The sequence below is a fragment of the Cyclopterus lumpus genome, chromosome 7, assembly GCF_009769545.1.
Source record: "Cyclopterus lumpus isolate fCycLum1 chromosome 7, fCycLum1.pri, whole genome shotgun sequence".
Classification (NCBI taxonomy): domain Eukaryota; kingdom Metazoa; phylum Chordata; class Actinopteri; order Perciformes; family Cyclopteridae; genus Cyclopterus; species Cyclopterus lumpus.
Window position 1 is genome coordinate 12,035,906 of NC_046972.1, and position 13,571 is coordinate 12,049,476.

Consider the following 13,571-nt stretch of genomic DNA (forward strand, 5'->3'; position numbering starts at 1 on the left):
GCTCCGCGGGTCTGCAGTTGTTTATCGCTGACTCTCGCTCCAGCAGATGATCAAGACATATCGCAGCACAAGAGCGTTCCCCGTGTGTCTGCATTTCTCTGCTTCACCTCTTCAGTAGCTCACCAAGCCAATGGTGCTAACAAAATAGAGACAGAGTTAGTTGTTCCAGTTTGTTCTAAATGGTTTCGGGCTGTAGTTTTTGAAGCGAAACACAATTAGATCTTGTTTATATCCAATCTCTCCAATGCTCTGCATCCACTGAAGCTGTGCTAAAAAGGCAGAGCCCATTCCACTTCACATAGAGCAAGACAGCATATCTACTTTCCCATCATACAAAAGCACTCCACCTGCTGAAACTCCTGTCATCTTTCCGGGTAAAGAAGGAAATTACACGGGAGTCCTGCTGTGGCCGTAGCTGGAGAGCAGTCATTAGAAGGTCAGACTTTCTGCCTATCCTCATTAGCTACGACAGTTCATCTGACTGCCAGTCCTACTGGATTACATATTGCTAAATGGGGGGTGGAATTACAACATCAGATGCTTGCAATAGCGCAAACCTGCGATGGCTGAACATACAGTACTGGGTATGCCAGGGAACCTACAGTATTATGATATATAGCGTTACTAGCCTATTTCAGGTTTCCAAGGCCCTTAATGCATGCAGTTTAACGCTCCATAAAAGCAATAGTAGTCCCTCAAGTATCAACTTTGATCAACCTTAATATAAATCCATTGACCACCACCAATCCATCAATTACCAATGTACCCCACCAACTACATTGGTGCAAGGAAACTTCCAGCCTTTAATCACACTCTGAGAGGGAAGGAACACTTCATTCTCAAGGTCCTTAAGTACCAATTTCAAGGTTAAATAAAAATTACCTTGAATAATTTATGTTTATTAAGTTAAGAGGTCAAGTTATCTCCCTCGGCTCACGATAATGACCAGTACTCTTTTCAAACTCGGAAATGAGATCCAGTGATTTATAAAATATCCTCTCCAGACAGGTTAAGATGCACCACCCTGATCTAATCTCTGCTGCTGGAGATGAGAGCAGGTACCAAAGGGGCAATGGTCTTTTTAAATTAGGTGTGCATTATTTAGTGCTGCATTTTCTCTTGACAATGACTTGTTAAGTTGAAGAGCAAATAAGCACTGTCTGCAAAAATACAGTTCCTGTGGAACAAGAGTTCCTTTTTATTGCAGACTGACACTTTTTACTGGCAGTTCTAACAGCTTTTGCACTGCAATGTGACGCTGGTGACAACAAGCAAACACTATAAGGATGTGTTGTTTGTGTTGTGATGTTTAAAAGTCAGGCAATCCCCAGCTAACAAACTTGTGTCAACAAAACGATGTGACAACTTCAGTTGTGGGGTTACATCATCAAGTATACACACGTCTAAATACAGTATAATGTGGAACATAACGTATGATAAAAAATAGAAAAGTATGTTAAATTCCACATTATATATTTTGTGTCATAGGGCTGTGGATTACGGAAGTGTATCTCACTCAACCTAGGGGTCGGGACACCCAAGGAAATGTATATAACATGTCCTGTACCAGTATAACTTGCCTCAGAAATATAGACTTAATTGAGTGTGTTTGTGAGAGTCAAAGTGTGCATTCAAATGAGTTTCTGAGGGGGGATTCGCAGCAAGTCAGGGGAAGAGAAAACAAATCCACAGTGGAACTTGGAACCCATTGGACAACATCTCGGCGCAAGCTGTTCAAACTAACACGGACATGATTATTCTGGTGTGTTGCGACTCGAAAAAGGTTGAGAACGTCATCACAACCAGTAAAGCCAAGTAATGTGCTGCTATGATGTCACTTTGTAATTGTGTCATTTGGTAGTGAGAATGTTGCAGTAATGTGATTAAGGATGCACAGATAGTTATTTAAATTATACCATAAATTGTATTATTATCAGTTTTCATAAGCAACACTGACACATTGATAATCATCAGCATTATTAATTATAAGTTGGTCAAGTTAACCTTATTTTAACATCTACAGATCTTTATGGTGCTTTACCAAATAATGCTGATCTATTACTGTTCATTTTGAAATATGTTGCTTTGATAGTTTGACTGGTTGGACAGTGGTACATATTTGCTTGAATATTAACTGCCTGAGAGGATTTCTAAGACATTTTCTACAGACATTCCTCTGAACCGTACATGGGTTTCAATAATGGTTTGCCATGCTCGCCTTCGGTTCCCTTTGCATTTAATATTAGGTAGCACCACCTAATAAGTGAGGTGACAGGTCAGAGGGGGGCAGAGGATTTGAAAAAGGCCTCTTTTGCTATCATCTGCAGACAAACTCCACAAATACTATTCAATGATTAAATTAACTGATATAACGTATGTCAGTCGACACCACGCCATGCATGCTGGGTAGTAAGCACAACTCCCTCGACCATCAGAGTATCGCTCTCACAGAAATCCACTTGAGTTTTTACATTAATAGAACTTAGCGAGAGCTTGTTAAGCCACTATTTTAATGCATTGCGTATGCTTATAACAACTGTGTGTGACCCCCTGAGCTTTCCTTTACTTTCACTATGAGTCACAAAGTTCCACTTGAACACAAGAAACATCAAAGTGTAATCGGCATATTGGATGACATTTACATAAATAAATGCTGCCCAGCAGGATCCCTTTCCATGTTGCATACACCTTGAGCTTTCTTCAGATGTTTAGCCCCAGCACTGGGCAGGCTGTAGGAAAAGCAAACTCAGTGGTATATTGTACATTTCATCCAACACATTATACCTTGCTGGTGATTCATGATCTCTATTGGGTTTTCTCAAACAACAAGGAATTGAAACATGTTTTAATTTTCAAAGCAGAAACACCCCTGGTGAATACGGTAAAAATACAACAACTAACTAATACATACCTTTCTGAAATTCTATGTCTAAATATGCAAATTAGGCATTAATTGATGCTAACGTCTAGTACATTTAGGAAAATTCTACAGATGCAAATAGACAAGTTAACAAAATAAACACATAAATATGCATTTTGGTTTAAAAAATGCATGTTATGCAAGCAATATTCAGAGCAGTGCATACAAATCAGGGCAGTGCATAACAAAATAGATATTTCTGCCTGTGATGTCTTACCCTAAATCCAACATAGATTATCTTTTTTCTGCATTATGTGACGTACACTAACAAGTTAAATAACAGCCCAACAACCTCCAGTGGTGTGGAGCTACACTGTGCACTTCCACAAAGTATAATAGAAGACAAATTAAATATCAAACATTACCTGTACAATTGGTTAGAAATACATATTTCGTAACTTTAGTTTAAGGCTGCAGTACCCTCCATCTCCTCACGGGCCTGACTGCGGATGTTCGTCTTTAGAGCATATTAAACCTTCACTGTATTTGAAGAAGAAAATTCAAGCTTTTATGCTATTATATTACTTAATTATTTTAATTTAAGATTGAATGCAATTTACAGTTAAAAGGAACAATAGTAATCATTGTGCAGAAACAATAATGACAGCTAAATTCAGCATGTGAAGAGCAGACATGAATTGGAGTTTTGACAAGGAGTTCTTGTTCAGAGAAGACTGATGACAGCCTTTTATCGTCCGTGGCTTCTGTGCTACCAGTGAATGATTAATGTGATAAAATGAAGGCATTACGGTAATCTGAGGAATGCAGGTGAGCAGTGACTGCACTCGCCACATGCTAAGTAGCTATGATCCCTAACACCATTCCCAGCTCTATATAATGAATACAGTCACTTAAAGGCTTCTCTTGGCACAACAGACACTGTGTCTAATGGTCCTGACCATCCAAATGGCACTGTAATATTTACAATTAAATTAGCATCATCTTAGCGAGGCCGGCTACCTCCTCTACTGTCCCTCCTATTAACAGAAACCCAGAGGATCAAACGAGGCATCATGAAAACAACTAACAAGTAGAGACAGAAATGAAACACTGCCTTGTAACAGAGTGGCCTCCTTTACACGGAAAGAAAGAAAACCCTGAAACAAGGAGCTGTTTTGCCAGATCCCCTGATCTTGAACTGAATGGAAAAAGATCAAGCAGCATATTTCATCATCACTACAATTGCTTGGCTAAAGTTTTAGATACTGCTGTTCTGCAGAATACCAATGATATTATCTCTTTTCCATTGGAAAAACACATTTGAGTCATGTATGTATCATTGTCAATGATGTATAATATGGATTATCCAGGCTCAATGTACGGGCTCTATAATTTCCCATCTAGAGGCAGGACATTGTGATTCACAATTTCTGTATTCTCCATTACCTATCAGTGCGGAGGTGGGGTGGATGGAGGTTGGTGAGATTAAAGTCCGAAGAGGGACAAGGAAGCAATTGTTGATGTCATTCACTTAAAGTCATTAGGATGAGGAATGGCCTTGATATTTAACTAACGCAGCAACGTGTCGTACATATCAAAGTGGGGGAGGGTTATCTGCCTGACAATATGACTGAGAGCCCAAGAAGAAGAACATTATTTTTTTCTCACTGCAGCTGTTGTAGGGTGGGTCTCCAGTACATATTTTCCTATACTCGACAAAATGACTGCAGTGTTATCATGCTGACAAGATTGTTACTTTGCTATTTCACACCTGGGGATAAGAACATTAAAACATATTATTTAGGGAAGTGTAACAAGAAATAGGCTCCTTTCACTGCAGGAAAGAATGATTTCAGTGAGATTGCCATGAATAGAGAATCCAATGAATCTTACTGGTTGACTGTGGGATACGGGTAAATGCTGGTTTGAGACCAACAGAGATGGTGGGTAGACCACAAACGTGGCTTTGTGCCACTGCAAACGTTTGGGGGCAGTGGGGAGATCATAGTTGAACAGAATTAGCAAGGTTGCCAACAGTCTAGATGGGTTTAAATGGGATTATACCCCTAATCTCTTTGATCTTTATACACCGATAAGCATCCATAATCCCTCACCTCACCAGGATTAAAAAAGAGGATGCAAAGTGCACCGGCTAATTTAAAAGGACACCAGAAAACCTAACTGTTCTCCGAGAGGAAAAAGAGAGCTGCTTCCTACTGGTGCTGCAAGAGGAGCTGGTGCTTGTGTTTAGCTACAGGCAACCTGTGCTAAACTCTTTGAAGCATTGTTAGAATGAGCACAAAGCAAGTAAATAGGGCAAAAAGATGCTTTGCGGAAAACGGCAGAAGGATATACCAAACAACCAAGAGTAAAGAATGCGTCTGCTGTTCGCGGTGGAGAACGAGGAGACGCGGTGCATGAATTATGTTCGCTAATAGCAATTATTGAACACTAAATATAAAATACACTTACCTTTCAAATGCACTCCATTGTAGTATCAATGTAATGAGACTGTTGTTGATGTTTTGATTAAATAAATTATGGCGCAGGCTTTAATCACTGTAACAATGTATGACTTATTGTGGTTTTAAACAAATGAGACATCCACCAACCACCTGCAAGCTAAAAATTTGACAGAGAAAAAAGAGGATTAGGAGAAGTTGTCAATCAGAGAGAAACTTTCTCTCTCGGGCTGTGAGTTCACTTCCTCTCTTGTGCTCTCTCCCACCAACAAAAACCTTCTAGAGGACATAACAAGCACATTTCAATTTCCCCACGGCAAGAGCAGAACATCCCATTCTATCAGAAGCTAAAAGAGTAGCCCAATTCTCGTGAAGTCAAAATGTACCCCACATTCTCTCCATGGGCGCCTGCCATTAAATCACAGCTGATTCTCGACTCTATCCCTGCTGTGTCAGAAGGCCACGCCCCCTTTGGCCCCCTCTCCTGGTGCTGGGCAGCAATTAATGGCATTCATACCATCTTACACTGGGGCGCCCTGACCTCCTCTGTGGCGGTTACTGCTGACTTTAGATTGCAATCTGCTTGTCGACAGTTCGCTTTCGGCTGTTAAATAGATTACTAACGAGGGAGTATTAAACTGAGGCAGCAGAGCACTCGCTGAGAGGCTCTTGGGCTACCTTTCCATCAGATGAGCCTGTGGCCATGACAGAAATTAACACTTTGAGTGCAAACAAATCAGCTAAGCTCATCCACAGTAAAAAAAACCTTTGCTGCCCTTGGCTGCTCTTGCACTTGAGGTCTCCATTATGAGTCTAAAGACAAAAATATATTGCCTTATTATCAACAGAGCTTTAAAAACTAAGACCGTGAACAACATTGAATACCCTGTCTCTTTTCAATGCAGAAAAAAAGGGAGAGATTTCTTTTGATTTTGTGTGACATTAAAGTCCTTGAAGAGCAATTCAACTGAATGATGAAAACAAGTGGTGCTACAAGTGGTGTTCTGCTGAAAGGGGAGTCTTTTGCCTCTTATGAAACCAGAATGGTAACTAATAAATACCTCTTTCACCAGACAAAAAGGTTTTTTGTAGAATCAGCACGGCTGGGTTTTTCCTCACTAAGCAGGACCACACATTATTAAAGAGGGACCCTTGTTAGTTTTCAGGCTTGGAGCCCATATTGGCATTTAGTGAGGCAGCAGAAAGCTCTAATTGTGTGTGATGTCCCGAGGCAGAGGAGGCTGATTACTGTAAGCCATCTAAAACATTTCACCTCCCAGTTAAGTATAGGAAAACGTTAAGCTAAACAGGCATAGAAACTATCTCAATGCAGTAGTAAGAGTACTTAGATTTAGGAATTTTAATTCCACCAAAAGATGAAACTTCTTTCACTCCCACTCATTATTTATATATGGAGGGGTTTTTTTCATCTCGGAGGAACTGCCGCTGAGTATCCCCGAATAAGTCAGCCAACTACATTAACCATCATCTTTAAAAGCACTACGAGTCTCTGAAGTCGAGATGAGACAAGTGAAGTCCTCTGATTCAGTTTTCTCTGAGAAATTCTTACATCTCTGCTACTTGACACAGAGGTTTGACATCTGTGAGATTAACATTGTAAAAATGTATCCAACCCTTTTATGTTCAATTTGATTGTCAATTCTGATGATTGTGGGGTGTAGTACTTTGGAATTAGGGTTTGTAAAGATGCATCTTAGAACTACTTGTGTATCTCAGTGCTAGAAGGTTCTAACTGATTGCTTACTAAACCCGTCCCCGAGCAGGTTTACTTACACAACAGAACTACTCGTTAAGTTCAGGAAAAGATCATGGTTCAGTTCAAATAAGTAGTCAACAGTTGTAACGTAACCGGTATTAGTTATGTAGATTATGCGAGTTAAGTAACACAACAATGGTAAAATATGTCAACATTGACTTGGTTACACAAGGACACGAATAGCAGTCACCAGGGTGAAAGTCTGGTGTTTGTTTGAACCATCCACCTCCCCAAATTATAGATGTTGCTTGTTGCTTCTGTCTACCTCTGAGTGTCAGCAAGGACCTTTCTTTAAGGAACGACTTTCAAGTGTAAAGCTGTCACTATTATCATTAATAACTGTATAGATGAAAGGTGTAACAGAAGAATCTTGTGAAAGTCAGTGATGATGATATTGTTCCACTTTTTCCTGACAGCAGTGCAAAGTGAGGCTTTTTAGCACAATGGAGTCTGATTAGTTGCACTACAATACTCATGGAAACACAGGACTGAAGAGAAAAAAGTCTATACTACAGTGCATGGAAGAGAACAGTACAATGCAGTTTATTACTGTATGTAATATAATAAGTGCAACCTAAAATTGTAAAATGCAATCTAACAAAACGCCAGAAATCACTTTTAAAGAATAACGACAGAATTGAATCAACACTGACTCAGTTGCTATAGTATTTATAACATCGCTATTGTGTTGAATTGCATTACATTGTATTGCTGTTGGTGTATTCAATACTTAACTTAATTTTGAAGCACACTTAGAGATGTATGAGCACATATGTAGTGTTGAACTTGTGTCTAGTCCTCAATGGGAACACAATGATGAGAGTCTGATGGGAGTATGATTATATTTCAAGTTTACACTAAAATACCGAAATGTATTGGATTTTATGCAATCTTGTTTTTCAGTTTCAGATCTCTTGTGTTTTGACTTGTTTTGATAATTAAAACATGGCTGATATGATGAAAGCAGAACAAAGTTTCATTTTTTTAAACATCATTATCATTCATCACTCTGTTCACTGTTCATCATTCATCATCTGCACTGGTGTGAGCAGTAATCATTTAACATGTGCGCGACCAATGCGTCAATCAAAGATTCATTTTGGAAACTCAGAGTTGATTGTTTCTGGTTTGGAGCCATCTGGAGTTTTGATCTGCACCAACAGTGTGAGATGGACCTTTTGTTTAATTTTCTCTCAAGACTTCCAGATGCTTTATTAATGTTGATTGTTTATTATCATCAATAAGCAGGTTTGACATTAACGCAGTCTGTGACACTTTGACCACTGCACATATTTAGTCGTATAGATTCCCACAGCAGAGAAAACAAATGATTAACAGCAAAGCTGTGATTTAAAAAAGAAAGGAAAAGATGATTATCAAATCAAGCTTCTGTGATTTTGATTTTATTTAATCTGCCATGTTTTCAGGAAATTACATCTCTGTGAAAACACATAGAAATTCAAGAAAAGATTTATCAGTTTAACTGCACTTTCATCTTGTCTGTTTTTGACATTTATTTAGTTGTGGTCTAATCTAAATCTAGAATCTGCTTGGCCATGAAGGTTTGCCTTGAAAGCACCTCTGTGTGTGTGTTACAGGCTCTGAGGAGCTATGAAGACACATTTCAACAGTTTATGGTGAAGGTTTTAATAAAATGAAGTAACCTACCGTTGTGCTGATAGCAGGACACATGGCATAAAATCAATATTCCATCAAATTGCCATCTACAACCAGATTACATTCTAAAAGTGCACACATTTTACTTCCTATGAATTGAATGTGTAGACTTTCTGTAAAGGACTACAAAATTACTTGTTGTATTGTCTTTTCTCATAAATGCAACTAGAGACAGTAGCTGACCTCTTGCGTTAGCTGAAGAGTCACATGAAGTGCACTAGAAGGTGCTTACTATATCTGGCATTTGTGTAAATATTTCCTCAACTTTCTATTCAGTTGCCACTATGAAGTGTTGTAGAGACAAATAAAAGACACGAGTATTCCTTTTAAAGATGGTTTGGTTCCTACAGGTAGGATATGGTTCAGATGAGCCTCTGACTTGAGTTACAGCTATATTACATTACATTACATATCATTTAGCTGACGCTTTTATCCAAAGCGACTTACAATAAGTGCATTAAACCATGAGTCCAAACTAAGAACAACAAGAATCAAGCAAGTACAATTTCTTCAATAAAGTTAAACTACAAAGTGCTATCAGTAAGAGCAGCTCCCTTCCCTATTCAAGGTATAGTCGAAAAAGATGTGTTTTTAGTTTGCGACGGAAGATGTAGAGACTTTCTGCTGTCCTGATGTCAATGGGGAGCTCGTTCCACCAATGAGGAGCCAGCACAGCAAACAGCCGTGATTTTGTTGAGTGTTTAGCTCGAAGTGAAGGAGCTACAAGCCAATTGGCAGAAGCCGAGCGAAGTGAACGAGCTGGGGTGTGAGGTTAGACCATGTCCTGGATGTAGACCGGACCCGATCTGTTCGCAGCACGGTACGCAAGTACCAATGTGCGGGCGGCCACCGGTAACCAGTGAAGGTCGCGGAGGAGCGGAGTAGTGTGGGTAAATCTCGGGAGGTTGAAGACCAGTCGAGCAGCTGCATTCTGGATGAGCTGTAGAGGTCGAATGACATTAGCAGGTAGACCTGCCAGGAGGGAGTTGCAGTAGTCTAGCCGTGAGATGACCAGAGCCTGGACCAGAACCTGTGCCGCCTTCTGAGTGAGAAGGGGTCGTATTCTCCTGATGTTGTACAGCATGTACCTACAGGAGCGTGTTGTTGCGGTAATGTTGTCAGTCAGGGAGAGTTGACTGTCGAGTGTCACACCGAGGTTCCTGGCAGTCGGAGTCGGAGCCAACATATTCAATTCAGCATGCACGTTTTATTAGTTATTTTCTATATTGCTACAAAACCATCTCCTCCCTTGGCTCCCATGGGTGCAGCCATTACACCCACAACAGTCATTGCAGTTTTGCATATGGTTCATTTCCTGCCTCAAGCATACAGCAGCAGGGCACAGTTACAGTAGGCTAATGGGTTTGACATGCTAATGTTGTGCTGCATTCATATGCTCTAGTGTGTAGTATAATATACCATATCAACACAAAAGGTTACTGCCATTTGTATAATGAACTTTACTATGCCGTTACCTATACAACCATCATATGATTGCCTCCCACAGGCTATACACATAATCACAGCCATGAGAGCAGCTAACACGGTTTCTCTGTAAAAGATGGCATTCACCTGCATCAGTCAATCCTTTAGCTTTGCATTGGCTCAGCTACCAATGACTTGGATACATGCTTCTCATTAAAACCACATTATAAACAGAAATGATCTGCACCACTGTGTCTGTTCAGCACTTCATAGCTCACATTATTTCTACTAGTAGACCTTTCTGTCTTACTGTAATAAAGACACAAGGGTAAAACCATACATCTCATCTGTCCCGTTATTTTCCCCAAGTCAAATAAGTATAAGAAGATTTTATCTCAGCGAATGGTGCAAAATGACATTTGTTCCCATGGGCACAGCACTTACAAATTCAGAAATGATTGAGGGGAATTATTGAACCAAGCGGGAGTAGCAGGTTTCTGCATATATGAAAGGGAAAGAGAGTGTGTGTGCGTGTGTGTGTGTGTGTGTGTGTGTGTATGTGTGTGTGTGGTCTCAAGTAAAGTCTCTTCAGCATGTTGTGTGGAAAATATTGTGTTGAGACTCCTGGGAGTGAAAGGAAGTTAATGTGATGTTCAACCTAGTTTCTTGAAACTTACATTCCTGTAAGTATATACAGTATATATACTTTTTCAGAGTTGATTATTCAATACATGTACGGTTAAATGTAACAAAGCTGCAAACTGCAAAATGTTAATAGTGACTGTGTCCGTAAAACATTCTTCGGCAATGACATGTTGACATTTGTGAACTTGCACACCAGCAATTACATTTTCTCCAAAATGTACTTGAAAAGGAAAATGTGTAACAGACTGTGTAACAGACTGTGTAACGGCATTTTGAAGGAGACCAGGTTGAAGCTATCTGTTGTGAGTGTGGGTTCACACTGATAGTATATGTGGACTCCACAACTATCTGAGCACAAAGGTTTGGTGAAGGTAAAAGAAAAATCAGAAGGTTTAAGACTTTGAAGTCCAGATCATAATTATAATTTGGTTCATTCTTAGGTAAGAGTTTGGGAAATATGTATCAGTTATGGTGAACACTACTAAGTAAATAAAATGGCTTCAAAAGTACACATTTGTATGTTTGTGCTGGTTGTAGGAGGCAGCCAAATGAAGGCAGATTGAGAGAGTAGTAGAGGTTTGGGGGAACAAAAATAAATATAAAACACAATGAGGAGAAAGGGGGTCAGGCTACAGAAAAAAAAAAATCTGGTGGATAGAAGGAGGGAGAATAAATGAGAGATGAATTGTGGAAAATAGGGAACGGGCTGCTGATGTGCTTCTTAAGCAGGTCATTGGATGCAACGTGCCTCGGGAGGGCTTGTTAAAGCATGGCTAACAGATTTCCTCAGTAGCTGTGGGAGCCGTTCCTCGGCTCTGGTCCGGAGAGGCACTGTCACTTCAGGACGCATGACAAGGAAATGGAGCACATTGCCATTAAACGACTTTTCAGCTATCATCTACCACAGGAGGCGAGGAAAACTCCATTACCCATGGATGCTGTTTAGCTATTTAAACAGGTCAGGGCTGAATACAATTGTACCGTTAACTGAATTATCAGGAAAATAAAATGTAAAAGAAACCTATTCTTTTCCTTTATTTCCTAATTGCTACAGGTACTTCCTGACATAAGAGTGATTGAACCCATTAATAGCAGCATAACTGACTGTTTCATAAGGACAAATTTCTGCAGTTCAAACTGCGTTCTCTGACGACAACCATATAATCTCTATCACTCTGCTGCAGAGGTGTCTCAGTGGTGATCAAGGTACTGAAGCTACAGAATCAATACTTTTTTCCATCGTGTCTGCCTGGGGCTCTTGAGTCTTCTGCCTGTCTCTGATGTGTGAAGCCTAGTTTACAAGCATACTGGTGAACACTGTCTCTTGATCCTTATGCTCTTATTCAGCACTGAAGCTCTGTAATCCACCACCACCAGTCCCTGGCAGAGTTCACGGTCGTCACCAAAGCCCTGTTATTCACACAAGCCCCCCACTGCCAGGGCCAGCACTCATAGTACTTCACATAGAAGCAGGCTTCACAGTCTCACACACAAACACAAGCTTCGTAGCTCGTCAAACTCTCCTTCTCTCTTGCAAACAGACACACATAACTCAAAGAGCCATGCACAGGTCTGTTGGTGCTAATGGCTTCAGGGCTTCATATTTCCCAATTTACGTTGAAGGGGTTGATAGTGCCATGTGTCTCACGCTGACTTCAATCTGCTCTCCGTGCTAGATGGCCTCCCTAATGACAGTAATTGCATCGAGGAAGCCCCCGGTCCTGTTCAATTACCCATTCTAATCCAAGCACACGGGTCTAATCTTGCAGTATAATGTACAATACAGATGGCTCGAGAAGGCAGACATATTCATCACCGCCTCATCTTTGCAGCAACATGTGAAATCCAGTATGAGAATCATGTCGCATTTGAAATGGTTGAGAAGTGAGAAGTTTTCATTATCTGATAATATCGGAAGACTTTGTTATATTTGTCTCCTTCACAAGATAAGTAAAGGAAGATTCTCTACCGGGCTCTGAGTGGCTGTTATTCTCACAAACTATTGTGCAAAATCAGAGAGTGAACACAGTAAAATGAACACTCACCCTAGAGGTTTCTCCAGGCGACTGGCAGGTGATCCCACGATCTCCCCCAGTGTACAGTAGACCTGTCCCAGGAAGTCCTGCCATGAGGGGGAGCATAAAGTGGGATGGAGAGAGACGTAGGATGGGGGCGTCCAGGTGGATCACGGGGGTAACAAAGAGAGTCGTGAGGAGTTAAGCAGCGTTATAAGAATTGTACAGTTATGAATTAGGACATCTGAGGCAGACACGTACGTTAACGTCGGTTGGCTTCCAGGGTGAAGAAGGAGGAGGAGCAAGAGAGAGAGACCAGGCAGGAGCAGTGACAAGACAAAGCATATCATGGAACAGAAGGCACACAACTCAAATACCAGACTGTCATCAACCAAGTGCAAGAAAGAAGAGCAAACGTGGATATGTGAAAAAGCTGAACAGCAGAGGGTGCAGAGTCAGAGTCTCAGAGGAAGAGAAAAAAAAAGTGAAACATCACAAGAGATGGGAAGCTACGAGGGCCGAAAGAGTTTCATTCAAAGAAGTTTCCAGACCATGCAGCACAAAAACACAACAATTAAAGCATTACACTGATAGACGCAAACTTACTGCTGAACATTTTGGTACTATGCAAACCAAGTGCTGCAAATATATTCTGTATGTGTCTATGTAGAATGAGTAAGAATTTATTTATCAAAGCTTTTACCATAAAT

At 40.4% G+C, this 13,571-nt stretch overlaps 1 protein-coding gene across 1 annotated transcript in view; it reads right to left on the reverse strand.

Annotated features, from left to right (window-relative positions):
- Positions 1 to 13,571, reverse strand: part of cpne5a (copine Va) — a 58,521-nt gene that overhangs the window by 27,396 nt on the left and 17,554 nt on the right. Inside the window, exons 6-7 of the mRNA XM_034537209.1 lie at positions 13,123 to 13,137; positions 12,892 to 12,968 (exon numbers count right to left, since the gene is read on the reverse strand). Of these exons, the coding sequence (XP_034393100.1) occupies positions 12,892 to 12,968; positions 13,123 to 13,137 (92 nt within the window). The remainder of the gene's footprint in view (positions 1 to 12,891; positions 12,969 to 13,122; positions 13,138 to 13,571) is intronic.